This window comes from Tenrec ecaudatus, chromosome 12 (genome assembly GCF_050624435.1).
Source record: "Tenrec ecaudatus isolate mTenEca1 chromosome 12, mTenEca1.hap1, whole genome shotgun sequence".
NCBI lineage: Eukaryota > Metazoa > Chordata > Mammalia > Afrosoricida > Tenrecidae > Tenrec > Tenrec ecaudatus.
The window spans coordinates 125,797,601-125,819,909 of record NC_134541.1 but is presented as its reverse complement, the minus strand read 5'-3'; the positions used below and the strand labels follow the sequence as shown (position 1 = coordinate 125,819,909).

The window sequence follows — 22,309 nt, the reverse complement described above, 5'->3', positions numbered from 1 at the left end:
CTCCCCGAGAGGCTGTTTGGCTTTTCCGGCTTGTACAGGTCACCTGCCTTCCTTGGCTCCTGGCCGACTTGTCTTCCATCTTCCACCCAGCCATGGGCATCTCCCAACCCCTCTGTCTGTGTCTGTGGTCACGTCTCCATCTCTGGCTCTGACCCGCCTGCCTCCCTGTGCCAGGACCTGGTGATGGCACCGCGTGGGTCATGGGTGCTGACTGTTTAATCATAGCGCCCTGTTTTCTAGGCCTGTGACCGACTCGGCGTCCAGGGATGAGGATGCGCACATCTTGGAGGTGGTGCTGAGGCGTCTCGGCGCCGGTTCCGTCTCCTAGCGGCCCCGTCTGTGTCCCACAGAGGAGGACACTGCCCAATCCTGCGCCCAACATCGCAGTTGTGATACTTAGTCCGTTGTCGCAGTCATGGTATTGACCTGTCGTGTGTAGGGCCTGCCTCTTGTTCTCGGTCCTTCTGCTTTGCCAAGGCCGATGTCCTTCTCAAGGACTGGTCTCTCTGGAGAACATGCCCAGAGTCTGGGACCAAGCCTGGCCCTGGAGTCTTCAGGATGCCTAGCGGGAATTCTGGCAGTTCTTCACCAGCACCATAATCCAGATGCACCGATCCTTCCGCCCTCTTCCCTATTGCACGTGCGTCTGGAGGTGGTTGAGAAACCGTGGCTTGGGCCGGCCACACCTTGACATCCTGGCTCCTGGATACGTTAGAGGGGTCTGTGGCGGAGTGTCATGTGGCCTGCCGTGTGCCGTGTCTTGGACACCATGCCGTCGCCTTACTCCCCATAGGCATGCACCCCACGCGGTGACGAGAGTGCTTTGTGCAGTGTCGTGTGTGTGTGGTGTCTTGCGTGAGCTCCCTGGACCGTGTGTGTGTGTGTGTGTTGTCTTGTGTGAGCTCCCCGGACCATGTGGAGGGCCAGGAACTGAACTCTGGGTTTGCATCGCAGCCTCTCTCCCTTCATTGGCCGGGTGACTTTAAGCAAGTGACCTTGCTGCCCCATGCCTCCATGTTCTCAGCTGTGAAATGGGGATAGTAAGAGGTGCAGCATGGGGGACCCCCTGGGGATTAACTGAAGCCCTGGATCGATGAGTACGGGTATGTGTTAAAGCACCAGGGAATGACAGCTGTTTTTCCTGCTACCTCCCTTTATAGAGGAGGGGTCTAGGGAGCTTGCTGGGATAAAGTCCAGAAGATCTAGGTATCAGTGGGGCTGGGAATGGGATTGGCGGGGGGGGGTCCTCCTGGGATGGCTACTTTGGAGCAGCACTGACAGGCTGGCTTTTGAATTGTCCCCAGGTCAGTCCCTTTCCTGCCCACAGAGCTCACACATGTGTCCTGGGCCCAGACCTGTCTCCACTCCCTTTCTGGCCCATTCTGTGTCTGGGCTGTAAAACCCACTCTCGGGGTGCAGCACCATGCTTACCTGCTCTCCCCTACTGTCCACACGCTCTGGAGCTGCCCCATCTGCCCTCGACCCTGTCCATTCTCGGGCCTTCTCCTCTTCCCGAGCCCTGCAGTGCTGCTTGTCCTGGCTCAGCTCTCTTCTTGCTTGCTTCCCTGGCCCCTGGAGGACATGGGACACCCCCCACCCCTCGGCCCCTATAATTTGTTCCCAATCTCCAGACTCCAAGAACCAAACGCCATCTCCACAGCGCTATCCCCCAGAGCCTCATCCTCACCTCCCAGCTCCCCCAATCCCGCCCCCACCCTTTGTACCTGTGAATGGCACCTCAGTCCCAGGAATACCCAGGGGTTAGCGTCGCTTCTTCCCTCTTCCTACAACCAATTTCCGTGAGTCTCGCCCTGAATGTAAGTCTCCAGTTGACCCCGCTCTCTGGTCGTTTACTAGTTTACTGGCTGGGCTGCCAGCAACCTTTCACTGCCGCTTGGTGGGTGTCCCACTTCACTCTTGCCAGTCTGCCATGCATGCTCAACCTGGCAGCTGGGTAAGCTCTCAGACCCCCAACTCTGTCTAAGACAGTGCCCCTGGTTGAGACCTTCCAGCTCTTAAACCCCTGCAGGAAAGAGCCTACTCTCTTCTGCTCCCTCTGCACCCCTGTGCACCTGCCACCTGACCTGAAGACTCTTGATACTCGCTTCTAGGGCTTCGCTGATGTTTTTAGGGCCTCTCTTGCCCCCTCTCTTGGCAGATGCCCGATGGTCTCCCAACCCTCAGCTTCTGGTGGGGTCACTCTCCTTTCTCTTTGGCTTCCCCCCTCTCTTCCCTGCCATCCAGGGACCACCAAGCATACGGTCTCATGGCCTGGGTCTGCCTCAGTCTCCCGTGCGCACAAACGTGTTGCGTCCACACGCTGAACCCTGGGGAGAGAGTGCGAACAAAGTGATGTGCTCTGTCACATGCCCTTACTCCTCGATCCAGCACTCTTTTGATCACTTAAAAATAAGTGGTGGATGTCATTGGACTTCCCTCTGGACGCTTCAGACCGTACATCCTTAACTCTCGTCATTAGGTGCCATCGAAGGGCTTCCAACTCGAGGGACCCCGTGTGCAACAGGACACCCCCCCCAGGGCTGTGTTTGGACCCATTGTGACAGCCATGGGGTCAAGCCATTGCACCCGGGGTCTTCCTGTTTCACGGACCCTCTGCTCTGACCAAGCATGATGTGCTTCAGGGATTGGTTCTTCCTGACACCGTGTCCGAAGTACATGAGACGAAGTCTCACCATCCTTGTTTCTAAGGAGCACTCGGATGGTACCTCTTCTGGGACAACGTTGTGGCTTTTCCTGGCTGTCCACGGTCCTTTCCACATTCTTCCCCCTGCCCCTCCCTCAGACGCACCCAGTCTTCGGCTGTCTTCCTGATTCATTTCCAACTTTCCTGCAGATGAGGACCTGGAAAATGACCCTGGCTCGGCTCAGATGGGCCTCAGTCCTCAAAGTAACATCTTAGCTCCTTAACTTGATCCGGAGGTCTATTTAAAAAAAAAAAAAATCATTTTACTGGGGGCTTTTACAGCTCTTAGAACATTCCATGCGTCCATTGTATCTAGCATGTTTGTACAAATGTTTCATCATTAAAACATTTCCTTTCTACTTATATTGTAATTAAATACTTTTATTGGGGGCTCTTACATCTCATCACAATTCATCCAGTGTGTCAGGCACATTTGCACCTGTGTTACCATCATCTTTTTCCAAGCATTCTCTCCCCCCTTGAGCCCCTGGTCTCAGCTCCCTGGTGACCCAGTGGTCTTAGCAGCAGATTTGCCCAATGGAATGTATCCTTTGACTTGTGACTGTTGCTTCTTTGAACAGTGCTTATGGATCCAGGTAAAATGATATCTTTGACATAAGGTCAACCTTTTCTCCTGTATGTGTTTACACTTTTTCTTCTTGAGGGAAAATGCCATGGGCGTGAAATACACCCGTATTAATGGGAGAGTTAAGTGAGTTGTAAGCGACGTGTACTTCTGCGAAATGCAAACCCTGTGGAAAACAGAACCTCCCCACCACCCAGGAAGTGCCCCCCCCCCGTCCTTTACAAGTCAGCCCCTCTCTCCGCTCCCTAGAAGTGACCGCTGTCTCTTATTTTTGAGAATCGTCTTGAGAATTGTGCTGCATACATTTATAGTTTGTTCTTTTTTATTAATTTGTCTTCGATCAACTGAGCATTGAACAAAGTCATTCGGGGGTGGTGGTGGGTAATAATGGTCCAAGTTCTCTCCCTTTCTCTAGCTCCCTGCATAAACCTGTCAAGCTTGGGGTTCAGGGCCCAGAGGAGCACACCCCAGAAAGAACAACCCTTTCCCAGAGTCTCTAGAATAGGGAAGTCTGTGGGCTCAGTTCCCCCAGAAATCTGGGGAGACAAGATCATGTTCACGTCAGGAGGTAGGGTGACCCGCCATCATTATTTGCCCAAGTGGCTTGATTTTAGCACCGAAGGGTCTATGTACTGGGAAACCCCTGCAGCGTCTGGGGCTCTGGGCCCCTTCCACCCCAGACCACCGCCCCTTCCCCTGCTCTCTAACCTCCCTGGCTCCCCTGGCATTGCTTGGCAGACCAGCGGATTGACTCAGCCCACAACAGTAGTCTTCAAATGTGGCCATACATCGAAGTCCCTGGAGCTCTTGCAAATATCCCAATGTCTGGCTCTCGTCCCCAAACCTTCCCATTGGCCTAGAGTGCAAGCTGGGCATCGCCAACGGCTCAGGGGACACAAAGCGGGGAAGTCGCTGACCGCTGGATATGATCTGCTTGGCTTACCTGGTGTTGGACAAGTTGCACATATTTAAAGTCAAGTAATGAGCCACAGGGATCCAGACTCCCAGTTCTCCTGGGGGAAGTCGATGCTCTGAGACATTGAGTTGTCTGCCCATGGTGGCCAGCGGGACAGGGAGCAGAGTACTGGCTGGCCCTGGAGTGTAAGCATGTGCTCTTCAGTCCCCATCAGGCCATCATGCTTTGCTTTATTTTGTCACGTGCCTGGTCTGCAGGCTAACGCCTGAGCCCCTCAGCCAGAATTGGTAATCTTTTTTTTCAATCATTTTATTAGGGACTCATACAACTCATCCCAATCCATACATACATCAATTGTGTAAAGCACATTTGTACATTCGTTGCCCTCATCATTCTCAAAGCATTTGCTCTCCACTTAAGCCTGTGGCATCAGTTCCTCATTCCCACCCCCCCCATGAACCCTTGATAATTTATGAATTATTTTGTCACATCTTGCCCTGTCCAACGTCTCCCTTTACCCACTTTTCTGTTGTCTATCCCCCAGGGAGGAGGTCACATGTAGATCCTTGTAATTGGGTCCTCTTTCCAACCCACCCTCCCTCCACCTTCCCAGTATTGCCACTCTCCCCACTGGTCCTGAAGGGATCATCCATCCTGTATTCTCTGTGTTTCCAGTTCCTGTCTGTACCAGTGTACATGCTCTGGTCTAGCCAGATTTGTAAGGTAGAATTGGGATCATGATAGTGGGGAAAGAGTAACTAGAGGATATTTGTATGTTTTATCATTGCCACATCGCACCCTGACTGGCTCGTCTCTTCCCTGAGATCCTTCTATAAGGGAATGTCCAGTGGCCTACAAATGGACTTTGAGTCTCCACTCTGTACTCCCGCCTCATTCACTATGGTAAGATTTTTTGTTCTGATGATACCTGATCCCTTTGACACCTCGTGATCGCACAGGCTGGTGTGCTTCTTCTATGTGGGCTTTGATGCTTCTGAGCTAGATGGCTGCTTGTTTACCTTCAAGCCTATAAAACTTCAGACACTATGTCTTTTGATAGCCGAGTACCATCAGCTTTCTTCGCCACATTTGCTTATGCACCCATTTGTCTTCAGTGATCACAGCATGGAGGTGGTGAGCACACAATGATATGATTTTTTTTGTTCTTTGATGCCTGATAACTGATCCCTTCGGCACCTCGTGATCACACAGGCTGGTGTGCTTCTTCCATGTGGGCTTTGTTGCTTCTGAGCTAGATGGCCGCTTGTTTACCTTCAAGCCTTTAAGACTCCAGACACTATCTCTTTTGATAGCCTGGCACCATTAGCTTTCTTCACATTTGCTTAATCACCCGCTTTGTCTTGAGTGGTTGTGTTGGGCAGGTGAGCATCATAGAATGCCAATTTAATAGAAGAAAGAGTTCTTGCATTGAGGGAATACTTAAGTGGTGGCCCAATGTCCTCCTACCTTAATACTAAACCCATAAATGTATGCACATAGATCTATTTCCCCATACTAATATATAAATATATTTGCATATGTACATGCCTTTATTTAGACCTCTAGCAATGCCCTTGGCCTCCTAGACATTGGTAGTCTTGAAAGCTTGGCTTCTTCTTCAGCCTCCTTACCTACCGTCCCAGGAAGACCCACTTTCCCCCTGGCCATCCAGCCAGAGGGAACTCCCAAGGACCTTGCAGTACCAGTCCAAGCGGCTCACTTTGGTCCCTGCCCACCTCTCGTCCATCTCCCTGTACTTAATGCCGTCTTCACACACAGAATTCTTTCAGCTCTTGAGTAGGCCAGATGGTTTCCTACTTTTTCTACCCTCTCTTCCTGGCCCACACCCACTTCTCTTCCAGGTTTGGCTGAGCTCTCATCTCCTCCGAGAAGTTTAAAACCAGCTCAGGTCCCAGCTCAGCCAGTGCACCTCCCCTCTTGTTTGGGTTCCCATGTCCCCTGCAAGAACCACATCCAGTGTGTCTCCTTTACCTCTGCCCTTCTAGGGCCTAGTGTAGTGCTTGGGCAACGTCTGTTGTTGTTAGGTGGGATTGAGTTGGTTGCCACCCATCATGACCCTGTGCACAACAGAATGAAGCACTGCCCGGTCCTGCACCATCTTCCCAATGGCTCCTATGTGTGAGCCCACCGTTGCAGCCTCCCGTGTCCGTCCATCTCGTTGAAGGCCTTCTTTTTCACTGCCCCTTCACTTTCCGAAGCATGACGTCCTTCTCCAGGGACGGGTCTCTCCTGACAATACGTCCTTCGGATGTACAATGAAGTCTTGCCCTCCTTGCCTCTGAGGAGCACTCTGGCCGTACTTCTTTCAAGACCGATTTGTTTGTCCTTTCAGGGGGGCTTCCACTATTCTTCTCCAGCACAATACAAATGCATCACATCTCCTTTGTCTTCTCATCAACAGCGGGTGCTCCTTAATAAAGGACCCAAAGAAAAAGCACACATGCCCCTTTCTGCCTCCATTGCTACAGTAGCATCCAACTCTTCTGGAGATGCCACTTGTTGCCACTGCTGGGCAGTCTCTGGCATTTTAGCCCAGATCCGTTCCACAGAGGACCCAGAACCCATCCTGTGGTTCCTTGCCCATCTCTGGTGGGCCTCATTGGAACAGGCTTATCCAACAACTCAAGGGCCCTCACCAGGGTTGACCTAGTAACCGATTTTCCCTTCTGTTCCTCTGGACTCTTGACTGTCAGTCTGTCAATGGCTTTTCTGCCCGTCCCCTTGTTTGTGCTTCCCACGGGCCCTGGGAGGCAGCTGCGATGCAGTGGAGGGGCAGGATGAGGCCCAGGAACGGGAGCTAAATGCAGTCTTGGGTCAGTGGCTCCCCCGTCTAGATTTCAGTTGCCCTATCTGAAAAACGGAGCCAACCTTTTCCTCCTCTTTGAGGTGGGTCGCCCACGTGTGAAGCACATCAGCCACACAGCATGAGCAAGTGCCTACGTAGCAAGCCCCCGGGGGAGCTGTGTGGTAAGCCAAATTCTAGTCCAGTCGGTAGTCCTGGAAGCCGTTACTTTTGGGGACCCAGAGTGTTGCATGCCCGCCAGGAAACGCAGGGCCTCTCAAGGGAAATAATCCCCCTGGAGTTTTTAATGTACTCTGTTTAAAGATGGGCCACCGGGGAGCCGAGGGAGAGCCGATCCGACGGCCCGGCCCGCTGGAGACTGCAGTCGCGCTGGGCGTGGGAGGGAACCCGCAAGGCCCCGGCATCGCGGGAAACAAAGGAGGACAACGTGCCTCGGGAAGTGGCGAGGTGAAAGCGGCGGGTCGCGGCGGCCGGGCGGGCTCAGGCCACCGAGCGGCGCGCTCGGGCGTCCTAGAGAGGCCGAGGGAGGACTTCCGGCGCGGGGCGGAGCCCGCCTCCCGGACCGGAAGCTCGGCCGCCCAGCCGGGAGGGGGAGGGGGAGGTGGGCTTCGGCGCGCCGGGCCCCTCAGGCGGCCCAGCTGCCACTTGGGCCGCGTCCCTCAGCCGCTTCCGGCCCCGCGGCGGCAAACCGGACTGGCTGGTTTGGGGGGCGCGCAGCCCCGAAGCCCGCTCCGGGCCCGGCTCTCGGCCTCTAGAGCGCCCCAGGGCCGGCAGCGTCTTAAGACCCCGGGGCCCCGGCCCCAGCCCCTAAGAGAGGAAGGCCTGTGGAATGGCAAAGGTAGGCTTTCCCGCCGCTGCGTCCTGTGAGGGCGGCAGGTTCCACGTCACGTGAGCCGCACCGCTAGCGGGCCGGGCCTCGGACGTCGTAGGTCCTGCCCATCGTGAAGGGCGGCGGCGCCCACGTGGTGCCCGGGCTGAGCGCTCCGCCGCTCCGCGGAGAAAGCAAGGTCGGGGGTTGTAAAGCCCTGGAAAACCGTAGGGGCCAAGCTCCGCTCCCCGCTGTGGGGTCGCCCCGAGTCGGTGGCCCGGGAGACAGGTTACTGGGTGTCCGTCGCTCTGGTTACTGCCCTAACTCCCCCCGCGTGAAGCGCGGGCTTCTGTCATTCTGCAGATAGCACACTGCGGCTCAAAGGGGCTTGAGAGCGCAAGGGTGTAACGCCAGGATTTTCCTTACCTAACCTTGTGTTTTGGATGGGTTTTTTTGGGTGTGTTTTTGAATTAACTTACATGGAGTACTTCCCGTTGACTGCGATCCAGGTGATACAGTGTCCCTGCAGGACAGTCAGGAGCCTCGGTGGCCAGGTGGGCTAGGCATTGGGCCCGAAGCACAAATCTGACAGTCTTTGGGAAGAAAGATGAGGCTGTGCTCACCCTGAAGATTTACCGTCATGTCTGCGAGTCCCTACATAGCTTAAGTTCCCAAACCGCCCCCTTTTCAGGGGGGAAAATAAAGTCAGCGCCCCGGTGACAATGAGAACGTTTTAGACAGGTGGATGTTGGTGTCCCTTTTGCAGCTCCCTGGGGCCTCCCGGCACACCCCTGGGCGGTGTCGCCCTCTCTGGGGAACACTGCGAAATAGGGTCCCCATGAAGTTGGAAATGAGTCACAGGTGACCAGGCGGCCATGGTTGTGGCTTTGTTAGCCCAGGAAATGGAGTGTGCCCTGCCTTTCCCCCACGGGGAGTAGCCCTGTGTGACTTCAGTTCTTATCCCCGTGGGTGAGCGATCCTTCCTGCCTGCTCACGGCCGGAACATTGAGTTTCCTCTTTGAATAAGTGCATTTCTGTTAAAAAATATAGTAAAGAGAGAGTTGATATTTTTGGACAAAAGAATAAGGAAATAGTTTTTTAAAAAGCAAAGCGTGGAATCTGAGAAGAGAATGGAGGTGAAGCCGAGGTCACGTTTTAAAAATCTTTTGGTGCTATGGTTCTTGTTGCGATAACAACTTACCACAGACCAGAGGTCTTAAAATCCAGGCTTCAAACAACACAAGTCTGTTGTGGGACAGGTCTGTAGGACAAATGTCCACCAGGGGTCTATCTGAGCCCCAAATTAAGGTGCTGACTCAAGACAGAATCTATTTTCTTGTCGTCCCCCCCCTTCTTGAGCAGTTTCCCCAAACCCGGTGACACTGCCCCCTGGGGGTCGCTGAACCAATCCCAGGATCTTGATCATGGATTATGGACCATCTAGCACAGAAGTATTTAATTGCCAGGGGGGTACTGAGGAATGCCCCCTGAAAGGGAAGTACTGAGCCAAGAGGGTTTGGGGACCTGAATTCCAGAGGCCGCATTCCCTGGCTCACGGCTCCTGTCCTCTTCCAAGCCAGCAGGGTTGCATTTCTCTGACCACAGGTGGGAAAACCCTAACCAACTCACTGCCATCGAGTCAATTCTGACTCATAGTGACCCTACAGGGCAGAGTAGAACTGCAAGTGGGGGGCTCCTACATAAAACAATTCACACATCCATTATATCACTCTGACATGCACAATTGTGGGCGTGAACAATTTCTAAACAGTATCTGCTTGAGTCCTCTTTTCCCCTCCTTCCCCTCCCCTGCCACTCCCACAAACCCTTATTAGGTGCTATTATTTATACCTATCTTACCCTGCCTGTTCTGCCCCTTCACTTACTGTCCTGCTGTCATTGCTATCCACTCCTCCCCCCCCTTCCTCTACCCTCCTGAAATTGCTGCTCCCATTGCTGTTTCTGAGAGGGTTTGTCTATCCTGAGTTCCGTATATTGATAGCTCTCTCATCTGTGCTATGATACGCACACAGGTCTGGTGGGATTTGCTCGAGGTAGGACTGAGATCATAAAAGTGGGGGGAAGAAGGAGTAAAAACTAGAGGAGTGTTGTGTGTTTCATTGGTGATAAACTGCCCCCTGGATACATTTTCTCCTCCACGCAGCCCCTCTGACTGGAGACTGTAAATCTTTATGGAGTAGAAAGCCTGATCTTTGTCCTGCAGAGTGATTGGTTTTTGAGCTTCTGGATGGCAGTGAGTTTTTTGTTTTGTTTTTGAGTGATGACTTTGTGTCTAACTAGATAATCTAGCTAATTAGATAACTGACTAGATAATCCCCATCTCAAGGGTCTTCCTTCTATATCTGCAGAATTTCTTTGGCCATGTAAAGTACGCTAGTTCCAGGAAGCTGGGCATGGATATCTTAGGGGCACCATTATCTGCTCGTCACAGTTTGGTAAGGGTATGGAAATCTTTTGAATAAACACCAATCAAAAAAGTACACAGCTTAACACAATTTTATAAAACAAGAAAAAAAACTCCCAAAAAACCAAAACCCACACCTGTCTAATCAACACCCAGACCAAGAAATAAACACTGCCAGCACCTCAGATTCACTCCCCACCTCCCCAGCAACTTGACTTCTTGTATTTGTCTGGAAGTATTTTCAAATCCATCTCTTTATTTGAAACGCTTTAACCTTTTGCTTTATGTGTTTTCTCTAAATTACATATAATTATATATCAAATTAATTCTGTCACCGCCATTGACGGTGAATGCCAATTCATAGTGACCCTATAGGACATGGTGCAACTGTCCTTTGAGTTTTCAAGGCTGTAACTCGTTACAGGAGTAGAAAGCCCTGTCTTCCTCTCGCGGCTGGTGGTTTCAAACTGCTGACCTCTGGGTTAGCAGTCCAATGTGTAACCACTCCACCAGGACTCTGTTCATATGCATTTCTCTATCCATATAGCTATTTATCTTAGTCCTCAGAGCAACCTCCTTGCTTTTAAACACTTCATTTTTCCAAAACCACTTTATTGGGAGCTAATACATGGTCATATATATTATAGTAATCAATATACCTATTTTCTTTTCCACCTTATCCTTCTTGTTTGTATGTATGTTTTTTTTTCTTTTGTGGGTTTGGCCAGGTTTCTCTTCATCCCCTTTGCCTTCGTTGTGTTCCTCTTCTCTTTCCCAACAATTGTAGTCATTCTTAAATTGTTAATGTCATTACGTGGTAGTAATCCTACTCCACGAGAATGAGCCTATTCCTCCAGTCTCCTCAGGAAGATCATACCATTAGAATGGTTTTAACTGTCTCCTCTGCTCACTCAGCATTTCCATCAAACCGCATAGTTTCTTGTTTTAGTCTCGGGTTAGGTGGTTCACTAATGTTAATCACTTCTGCCAAAGAAGCCTTACTTAACACAATCCCCAGCCTATCTTCCACAATTGGAACAGAACTCTGTACCCTGTAAGATGTGTTGCCTAACTGTGCTACCTCTCCGTCTTTCACCATATGGGGCTCACCTCGCCATCGCTAGTTTAGAGATTTTTTTAGCACTTCCATCCGGGTGTGCAGATGACATGCGCACTGACTCTTGAAGGCCAGAGAATGCCTTTCTTTGGCCCATTAGCTCTGTGACATGCCTGGTTGGGTAATACTTTTTTTTCTCTTAGAAGTCTTTGCTAAGAGGAAGAAAGAGCTCTGCTTTTTCTTAGACATCCATTCTACTGTCTCCTACATGATCGAATGCCAGATGAGTAGACTCAAACTAGTCTGATTTTCGTTCCTTTATGAACCAGTCCCTGGGTGGTGCAGAAGGTTAAAGTGCTGGACCTCTAATGCAGAGGTCAAGTGCGCTCAGCGAAGCCTTAAACGAACAACCCCTTCTCCCCCCCCCCCCCGCCCCCCCGGCAATCTAGTCCCCCAATCGGCCAGTGACAGTCCTCTGGAGCACGGTTCTTTGGCCCCCACTGGCCCCTCAGCGACTAGAAGGTGACTGGTTATTCTGTTATCTTAAGTAGTCTTTCAGTGCAGATGCTTTTGAATTACTTGTTCTGTTTCTGGAGTTGAGGAATTTCATCAAGATAAGCTTGTCTTGATAAAGCCCTCAGGACCAATCATGAGTAGCAATACCAGGAGGGGCAGGGGAAGGTGGGGTAGAAAGGGGAAACCGATCACAAGGATCTACCTATAACCCCCTTCCTGGGGGATGGACAACAGAAAAGTGGGTGAAGGGAGACGTTCGATTGGTGTAAGACATGGGTCCTCAAATTTTTTACACAGGGGGCCAATTCACTGTCTCTCAGACCCATTGGAGGGCCGGACTATAGTTTTTAAAAAAATTATTAGCAAATTCCTATGCACACTGCACATACTTTATTTTGAAGTAAAAAACAAATGGGGCATAAACACCCGACAGGCAGGATAAATGTCCTTGGTGGGCCACATGTGGCCCGCGGGCCATAGTTTGAGGATGCCTGGTGTAAGACATGAAAAAATAATAATTGATAAATTATCAAGGGTTCACGAGGAAGGGGGGATAGGAAGGGAGAGGGGAAAAAGGAGGAGCTGATACCAATGGCTCAATTAGAAGGCAAATGTTTTGAGAATGATAATGGCAACAAAATGTACACCTGTACTTGACACAATAGGTGGATGTATGAATTGTGATAAGAGCTGTACAAGCCCCCAATAAAATGATTTTAAAAAGAAAAGATAAACTTGTCTTTGGATAAATTCAACCTGAGACTTTTCATACAAAGACTCAATTTTTATTCTTCATCTCTTTCCTCTCCTTTTGGGGCCAATAGCCGCTCCACAGGAGAAAGACAAAGCTTTTTACTCCCATAAATATTTACACTCTTGGAAACTCTTAGGGGCAGTTGTACCTTCTCCTACAGGGTCACTGTGAGTTGGAATTGACTGGATAGCAGTGAGTTTCGGTTGTTTATTTACATGGGCAGTCTGAGTTTGCCCTTCAAGTTCACCCTGAGAGCCATGGTTTCCTTCATAGATTTCTGATGGGTTATACGAGTTTTCCCATGATCTTCTGTGTCTTTCTGTAGCATCTGTGCCAATTACCAAGTACCGTATGTGCTCAAGTATAAGCTGACCCAAATATCAGCCTAGGCACCTACTTTTACCACAAACACTGCATTTAAAATGTGCTGGAACACTTGGCTTATACTCGAGTATATACAGTATGTATCATAGATGGTGAGAACTAACCATGGGGTGGATCTGTGGACCATTTGGGTCCACTAGTAGCCTGAGGGTAAGGCTCCATCTGTGACCAGGATACTATTTGGTTGGTGGACCCCAGTGGCATTTGGGGGATAGGTGCTAATTGAGAGGTTGAGAGACTTCCTTCTTCCTGCTGTCCAGACAGCCTAATGAAGGGCCACAGGTCCCTTTAGGGCAGTGGCTCTCAACCTTCCTCGTGCTCAACCTTCCTCGTGCCCAACCTTTGAATACAGTTCCTCGTGTGGTGACCCCCAGCCACAACCAGGCGACCCCTGAGAAAGGGTCATTCAACCCCCCAAAGGGGTTGCGACCACAGGTTGAGAACCGCTGCCTTAGGGACAGCTTGGAGGGGGATTTGAGTTGTGTACTTGTAGCAGGGTCCTACCTCAAGGGTCTCAGCAGCCCCCTTAATCAAGGGGCTCAGGATCTGTGCTGAGCCCAGGTCTAGAAGTGGAGTGACAGGGACTCTCCAGTGTGGCCACTGGAGTCCAGATTCAGCCCATAGGACCAGAGTTTTTCAGTTACAAAATCATGCTGGAGAGAAGGGCTTCTGAAATGGTGGTGCAAAGACCCCCCAAAAGTACCTTTCACAAGAAGCAGTTAAAGGACACTAGCAGAGTGATCAAAATTCACTTTTTCTGAACTCCGGAAATTAACCACAGACTTGCTATTTGTTTATTGGGGAGTCAGAAAAGTGAGCTCTGTGATGTTTCCACTGGCTTTTCTTCCCATCCTCCTCCCGAGGTCTACAATAGCCTTGAGCACCAGCAGCTGGACAACAGTAGGAGCTGGGAAAATCAGCAGGCACTGAAGGGAGGACAGGTTAAAGCCCTACAAGAGACCTAGCCCCCTGAGGACTTGCTCTGCGGACAGGCCTAAAAAGCATTCTTTTCAGTCTGTTTTTATTTGACCTGGCTCAGAGCGCGCTTGCCTGCTCTCTGCACAGTCATAACCGTGGGGCATTTGTAGGGTGCCGTAAGTGGCAGTTTAACAAAGGAGCTGTCTGAGGCACTGTCTTCAACTGGGTTCTACAGTAAAGCAAAACCAGTAAAGCTTATGTATGTGTATAGATCGATTTCTTTCAAGAAAATGGCTCCCACAGTTTCAGGAGCAGGCAGGCTACAGTCCATGGATCAGATGTTAGGCTGCAAAGCTTCTCTCCTGACTCCAGAATCTGCGGGGGTGCTGATGAATCCAATGGTGTCAGGGTCTGCAGGCAATATGGCAGGCCGTTGAATCAAGTCCAAAGAACCAGAAATTGAGGAGCCAGATGCACGATCGAGACCCAGCAAAAAAAGCAAGCAGGCTTTTCCACAGCATCTACTTCTACTGAAAGCAGGGCATACTTCTGAGGAAACTTCCTTTCAATTGATGGACCTGAGTAAGGGCGTTGCGCCCCACCCTCATCTTCATACAGCTGACATGCTGTTCATAGTAGGCTCCGTTGTGGAGGTGATTGCATTGTGTTAGATCTCATCATGGGGGATTTTACTAGATCTTAGCTGCCATACCACAGAATCCTGGCCCAGGCAAGTGAATATAGCTGTTACTGGTAGTTGTCAGAGGAAACCAGCCTTCAACAACCAAAGGGCCAGTAGGCGCAGTTGTACGGTGAAAATATATACAGATTAAAGTCACAGAGGATAGGAGAGAGAATAAAATAAAGGAGTCAGACATATTTTATGGTAGCATGCTCACCTCCGCTCCCCTTGATGGACCACATGGAACTGGAGGAGAGAACCTTTACTGTCTTGGGATATTTATAGATATCCATAAGACATGCATATTCAGTAGTTATATGCTTCACAAGGTGGGTGGTACCTGTATTAGGGTTCCTGATCGCACAGGTGAGGAAACCTAATACCTGCATTGGGAGGTGTGAGGGGGCTGGGTGACACAGGGGAAAAGATAGTAAAAGAATGCCTGCTGTGATTGGGAGAGAACATCAACCATGTGCACACTTTACGGCAGCATAGCTGTTAGGGAAGAATCTGGGAATATATAAAGCGGGATAATGTACTTGGACTTTACCCCTAATTTACCACAGTGGAGGCTTTCTTCCTACTGTGGAATACTAGCTTTCCAGATTCCCTCTGTTTTATAAGTTAGGGAATATAGTCCTCATCATATTTCCTCCCATGTTAGTTTCCCACAGGTAGTGATACCAATTAGAGTGAACAAGAAGCTTAAAATGAATAACTTGGGAATAAGATTATCCATAAAACCCTCTGCTGCCAAGGCGATTATGCTGTAGGACAGAGTTCCAAGCTTATAAATCTTTATCGAAGCAGACCATTACATCTTCCTCCTAAGAATAGACTAGCAGAACATTCAAGCCACTAACTTTTCATTATCAGCTGTGCCTTATCGACTGCACCAACAAGACTCTTAAGATATCCATGGGGGTCTTTACAAGCTCCAACATGTTCTTGGAACCAGAAGGTCTTAAGCATGTGCAGATCTGTTTGTGCACATAGCCCAGAAAACCTTGAGAAGGCCCTAATCTCTTCATTCTAGCTGTTCTTAGAAATGGAAGTGCAAGCAGGAAGCAGACGAAGGCAGTGCTGGAGACTGCCTGATGGAGTTTGGAAAACATGACTCACCATACCCACAAGTCTGGGAGAATGACTGGCTCAGAAGATAGTTAGGGAGTCTCCAATCTTCATTAGCTGATGTGGACTCGAGTCAAGTGAACGCTCTAACGTCACGAGGGAGAAGAAGCTGGACCTGCACGAAGCTGAGTCTTAAGAGGCATTGGTCAAGTACAGCTTTGCCGTCAAACCACTCTATTTCTGACACCAGCCGCTCCTCCCACTTGTTGCAGCAGCCACACAGAACTCCCAGGTCAAATTCACGGTTACACGATGTATCAGAGAAGTTACAGGCTGCGGACGGCTCAGGATCACGATCAACTTGGAAGGAACAGGAAAAATTTGAGATGAGCGAGCGGCAAGGACGCACGCTGGAAAGCCATGGAAGGATCTCCAAAATGCCAAGGACATTCTCCCTCCTGCAAGACAGGACAATTTCTCACCAGAACAGCTCTCAGAGCAGAACGGCTCCTGGAACAGATAGGCTCTCCACTGGAAGAGCCTGACCGCTGTTCTCAGCCAGAGCCCTGTCTTCCTCCAGTGACCCGTGGGGAAGGCTTCTCTGTGGAGACCTCTCCATCACTGGCTTCACCACACACCATCGGCCTCTCTTCTGGCCCAGCTCACAGCGAGTATAGTGGAAGCGCCCCCAGCTCATTGTTCTTAGCGCTCGCCCGCTGAGACCCGTGTTTCAGCCCGGGAGGGGCACCTCTCTCAGACAACCAGAGCTTCAGCAATCCTCAGTGACCTACGGGATTTCAATCAACTCAGGCTTGGTTAATTACCGGATGGAAAGCCTCAGCCCACGTTGTTCCTCATTCACCTAGGGAATCAGCATCACCCCTGGGGATAACCTGAGCAAAAGTAGCTAACCCTCAGGAATAGAATACGATCTTGGGATCTCACAGCAGCTCGTTTCACGCCCCCACCCCCTCTTGTTTCTCCAAAGAACTAGGGTAAAGGCAACTCCTCGGAGCTTAGAAAACCTGAGCCATTTGTCCAAAGAACCAAGGCAAAAGGCCACCTAAAGGGACTTATTTCACCACAGCCCACCACTCAGCTCACCAAGCAAGGACTGCAGCAGCCGCACACTATACAGGATACAGACTGTAGACGTAGTGCAGGTGTTCCCGAGAAGCTCCAATTCTTAACAGTCTTGCTATTAGCCAGAAGGTTGGCAGTTCCAACCCACCCAGAGGCACCCGGCGATCAGCTTCCAAAAGGTCACAGCCTTGAAAACCTAAGCAGATGACGATAAAGCCTTGGGTGCGTAGGGTCAGGTCTCCAGAGGGACACATCGGGCATTTCAAGGGTCCTTTGTAGCTAACGAAACATGGCACACAGAGTAGCAGGAAAACTGCCTCTGTGGAAGCCCAGAAGTTGAATCAACTCGTCAGAGATTTAAAATCAACTGTTTCAAAGATTTTTTTTAAAGAAGGAAGCCATGTTGAGAAAAAAAGAAAATACTAAAAGGTGGCCTCACTAAACTGTTGAAGTTAGTTGCGGATTCTGACTCAGGACAAGGCCGAGTGTACAGAGCAGAACTGCTCCCTGGGGTGTCTTAAGGCTGAGCAGATCACGAGGCCCGTCTTCTGAGGCCCCTCGGGGTGGGTAGGCCGATCTTCTTTCAGCCACTGGTCAAGAGCTGACCTGTGTGTGCCACCCAGGCGCTCCCTTCACCAAATACAGAAGATCAATGAACACAACACTGCTCAAACTCACTGCCATCCAGAGTCTCCCAGAGACCCTCTAAGACAGGGCAGAACTGCCCTGTGGGTTTCCAAGACTATAACTCATAGAAGAGCACCTAGATCCGTGGTCCTCCACCTTCCTCACGCCGTGACCCTTTTATACAATTCATGTGGTGGTGACCCCCCCCAACCATAAAATTATTTTGGTTGCTACTTCATCACTGTCATGTTGCTACTGTGATGAATCAGGTGACCCCCCTCCTCCCCAGGGTTGCAACCCACAGGTTGAGAACTGCTGACCTAGATTCAGATGGGGTCTATTAGAGGGCTGTTTGCTGCCTGGGTTGGCTCCTCAGTCACTTTGTACAGGATGCTGAGAAGCTGTAGAAACAGGCAGATGCAGACTCAAAACCCAACTGGGTCTCTGACAGGGAAAAAGGACTGCACATCCTGGGTCCGAGCCCTTGGCTCCCTTCTGCCACCTGGATAGAGCTTGGGGAGAGCAACCTCCCCCGAGTAGCCACGGCAGGGAGACTAGCACTTGTTACAGGAGTAGAAACCCTCATCTCTCTCCCCAGGAGTGACTAGTGCTTTCAGACTGTTGACCTTGCAGTTCGCACACCAACACAACCTACTCCTCCAGCCAGGGCTCCTTCATATGGAAGTGTTGTTGTCTTAAATCATTTTATTGGGGGGCTCAGACTCTTATCACCATCCATCCATCCATTGTGTCAAGCACATTTTCAAAACATTTGCTTTCTACTTGAGCCCTTGGTATCAGCTTCTCATTTTCCCTCCTCCCTCCCCTCTCTCCCTCATGAACCCTTGATAATTTATAATTTTTTTCTCATGTTTTACATTGACCTATGTCTCTTTCACCCACTTTTCTGTTGTCACCGCCCCCCCCCCGAGGGTTATAGGTAGATCATTGTGATCGGTTTCCCCTTTCTCCCCTTACCTTCCCCTTCCCCTCCTGGTATGGGTACTCTCAATATTGGTCCTGAGGGGTTTATCTGTCCTCGATTCCCTGTTTTTCCAGCTCTTATCTGTACCTGTGTACATGCTCTGGTCTAGTTGGATTTGTAAGGTAGAATTGGGGTCATGATAGTGAGGAAGAAGCATTCAGGAACTAGAGGAAAGTTGTATGTTTCATCAATGCTATACTGCACCCTGACTGGCTAGTATCCTCCCCAAGACCCTTCTGTAAGGGGATGTTCAGTTGCCCACAGATGGACTTTGGGTCTCCACTCCACACAATGATAGGAGTTTTTGTTCTGGTTCTTTGATGCCTGATAGCTAATCCTTTCGACACCTCTTGGTTACACAGGCTGGTGTGCTTCTTCCATGTAGGCTTTGTTGCTTATCAGTTAGATGGCAGCTTGTTTATCTTCAAGCCTCTAAGTCCCCAGATGCTATCTCTTTTGATAGCCAGGCACCATCAGCTTTGTTCACCACATTTGCTTATGTACCTACTTTGTCTTGAGCAATTGTGTCAGGAAGGTGAGCATCATGGAATGCCAGGTTAATAGAACAAAGTGTTCTTGCATTGAGGGAGTACTTGAGTAGAGGCCTAATGTCCATCTGCTCTCTTAATACTTAATATATAAATATATATACATAGATTTATTCCATCATCATATAAATATATTTGTATAAGTACTTTATTCCATCATCATATATAAATATATTTACATATGTACATGCCTATATAGACCTCTATAAATGTCCCATGTGGACATTTCCATGGAAATTTTGGAGTGGAAGCCAGGTGATTTGGGCACATGAGGGAGGCTGTGAATTCTGGTTCGTGGAGTGCTGAACCCACCAAGTAGACACAATGAGCAAAGCTCACCTAAGTTTTAAAAAAGTTACAGGCAAGGTTATTATTTGCAATCAAGTGGTAGACATGTTCAAGGAATCTTGTGGGGAGTTGATCCCTCCGCATCTTGTGGTGGATGTGTGAATGTGGCACATAGAGGGCAGAGGAACAGTGGACTGGTGGGACAGAGGACATCGTAGAAAGCGGGACCAGAATAAATAATGTGGCTGTGCCCGGCCGATCAGCCAGTCGTTTCCCAGGCCCGCTTTCCAGAGGCCTGTTTCATTATGGCATAAGAATTCACTGTGTGCATTTATCACAGTAATTTTTTTGTTGTTGTTCAGTAAACCTTTCGTAATAGTAAAGAGAGTCTGGAATTGAAAAGTACAGTAACAAAAATGAAAACATTTACTAGCTAGTGTGAACTACAAAAAGAAAGAATCGGGCGACCTGAAGGCAGGTCATTTAGGGTTGGTCAGTCAGAGAACCAGTAAGAAGGATGGAGGGAAATGAACAGGAACCTATGGGGACACCACAGGCTTCCCAGCATCATCCACATGGTGGGAGTCTCCAGAGGAGTGAGAAAAAGAGGAAGAATGGATACATAACTGTAATAGTCACACACACACACACTGTACTCTGTTGGGAAAGCAATCTGCACGGGCAAGAAGCACACCAAATTCATAATCAGATAACTTCAATGAGATGCCGATCTTGAAACGTCTACTGAAGGACAAGAGAGGACCTTGACAGCAGTACGTAAAGGGAACTCATCACAGACAACCCTTTCATCAGATTAACAGCCAACTTCTTATGAAAACTATCAGGCCAGAAGGCATTCAAATGTTGAAAGAAAAAAAATCCAAAGCTGTCAACCGAAGAGTCTTGATCCAGCAAATACTGTTCTTCAAAAACAAAGGAAAAATGAAGACATTCCTAGGCCAAGGTAAAAGCCGAGAGAATCTGTGCAAGCCAACCTGCCCTACAAGACAAACAAGTGGAGTTCTACACCAGCGATACCGAACAAAGGAAGCTGCACAGGGAAATAGAAAAGACAATGTACTTCCATTTTTCACTCACAATTTCATCTATAGATTTAGAAGACAGTTGCTCAGTGTGTACAATGTGGATGGGTTTCAAATTTTTAAAGATGTAATAGCTCAAAGGAGAACTAAGGATGGGGTGATATAGGAGCAAAGTTTTTGTGTGCTATTGAAATTAAGGTGGTATTAATGTACAGCTGATACTTTTAAGCTAAAAAACTAGTTTCAATCCCCAGGGTAGTGTGAGGAAGATAACTGGAACGAATATAGAGTAAGAGAAACAAAAAGGAGTGAAATGGTACACTAGAAAATATTTAGCAAGATGGCAGTCATGGAAGAGCAGAGGGGGGGGGGGAAGACTGAAAAATTACCTAAGTCAGTAATTATATTAAATCTAAATGGGCTAGATATGAAAACCAAAAGCCGAGATTGACAGGTGGATTTTTAAAAAATATACATGACCTAAATATATGCTGTCTTTTGAGTCATAGGCACAAATAGGTTGTAAGTGAAGGGATGGAATACGACATATTGGACAATCATAAGAGATGTATAATGGCTAAACAGACAAAGCGGAACTTAAGACAAAAGTGTTACCAGGGAAACAGGACATTTTATAATACTAGAAGGGGCAGTCCATCAGGAAGACAGGAGAATTATAAGCATATGCACCTGTCACTAAGACCCCAAAGGACCGAAGCAAAAACTCACAGAAGGGTAAAAAGACAATTCAGCAACAAGGCTTGAAGATAAACAAGTGGCCACCTAGCTGAGAAGCAACAAAGCCCACATGGAAGAAGCACACCGGCTTGTGTGACCAAGAGGTGTCCATAGGATTAGCTATCAGGCATTAAAGAACAAAAAATCCTATCATTCTGAATGAAGGGGGGTGCTGAGTGGAGACCCAAAGCCCATCTGTAGGCAATTGGACATCCCCTTACAGAAGGATCTTGGGGAGGAGACAAGCCAGTCAGGGTGCAGCATAGCAACGATGAAACATGCAACTTTATTTCATTCCTAAGGATGCTGGGAATAATTAGCCAGCGCCCAAACCTCTACAAGCCACGGAATCATTTGTTGCCTGCTGCCTTGCATGTTTGATGTGCCTGTCTGTCTCATCTTTGGTGAATAAGTCCTACTTTGGGTTCTCATTCCATGGGCCTGCTGAGATCAGGGATTCCATCGCAGTGGTGGCACCTCTGACAGTCAATAGGCCTACTACCAAGGAGAGCAACCAAAGAGCTTTCCCAGGTTGAGGATGCTTCTCGTAGTAACGTCTATCTCAGTGTGTCAGGCAAGGGAGTGTCTTCTGAACTCTTTCATGGAAAATAACTGGCAAGTCATACGTGAAAATTCAGTCCATATTCATACAGATTAAGTGTTTAGATTTTCTCCACCTGATGCCTGCGAAACCCCAGCATCTTAACCTCACAAACTGTAGGCCACCATTGAGTGCACATTTCAGGTAACCAACCAAAGAAACTCTTGGACAACTTCAGGTGCACAAACCAGCATATGTATTGAATTGGAAATAGCTAGTGAGTGCGCCCGTCTCAATGAATCTGGCCCCTTCTGTTGTTCTTTCTTCCTCTTCGGCCTAACATTACCCTAGGGACCAATTCTCACACCCCACCCCTGATGCACAGTAGCCATGTCTGACAGTTACTCTGATATGTAAATTATTTCCTGCTGAGTCAGAGTCTACAGGACCCTCTGAAACATGCTGGTATTTGACCCTACCTGGTAAGGCTTAGTGGAGATGGATTTTGAGAAAGGTAATCACAAAGTTATCAGGCAGAAGAAAGCTAGTCTCCTTCTGGAAGGTAGCCAACTTTTTTGTCTTCTTTTTCAATTGTTATAAAAATACATGTAATACAGCATTGGCCAATTCAGTATAGGGCAAACTTCTTAAGTTAAGGAGACTGAGTGACTTGGGAGTTCAGGGTCATTAGTTTTAACCGAGTCTAACCAGCGGTACCAGGCTTGACTGGTGCCCCATCACATGGCACAGCTGATGAGACGGTGGCTTTAACTGTTACTGTAATTCATCATCCAACATAATGAAATCTTGT

At 49.0% G+C, this 22,309-nt stretch overlaps 1 protein-coding gene and 1 non-coding gene across 6 annotated transcripts in view; one reads left to right on the top strand and one right to left on the bottom strand.

Moving 5' to 3' along the window:
- The window catches only part of BCL7C (BAF chromatin remodeling complex subunit BCL7C), a 43,010-nt gene that overhangs the window by 6,432 nt on the left and 14,269 nt on the right, over positions 1–22,309 (top strand). The window contains exon 6 of one of the 5 annotated variants that reach the window (XM_075564784.1): positions 241–5,497. The exons of 3 other annotated variants lie outside the window; for them this stretch is intronic. In XM_075564784.1, coding sequence (XP_075420899.1) covers positions 241–270 — 30 coding nt within the window. In that variant the 3' untranslated portion in view covers positions 271–5,497. Of the gene's footprint in view, positions 1–240; positions 7,869–22,309 lie in introns of those variants that run through there. One more of the 5 variants, XM_075564783.1, reaches the window with a different exon arrangement.
- On the bottom strand, positions 17,702–17,904 carry LOC142423576 (small nucleolar RNA SNORA73 family). The gene has a single exon (XR_012779198.1). It is a non-coding gene; the product is annotated as a small nucleolar RNA SNORA73 family (small nucleolar RNA).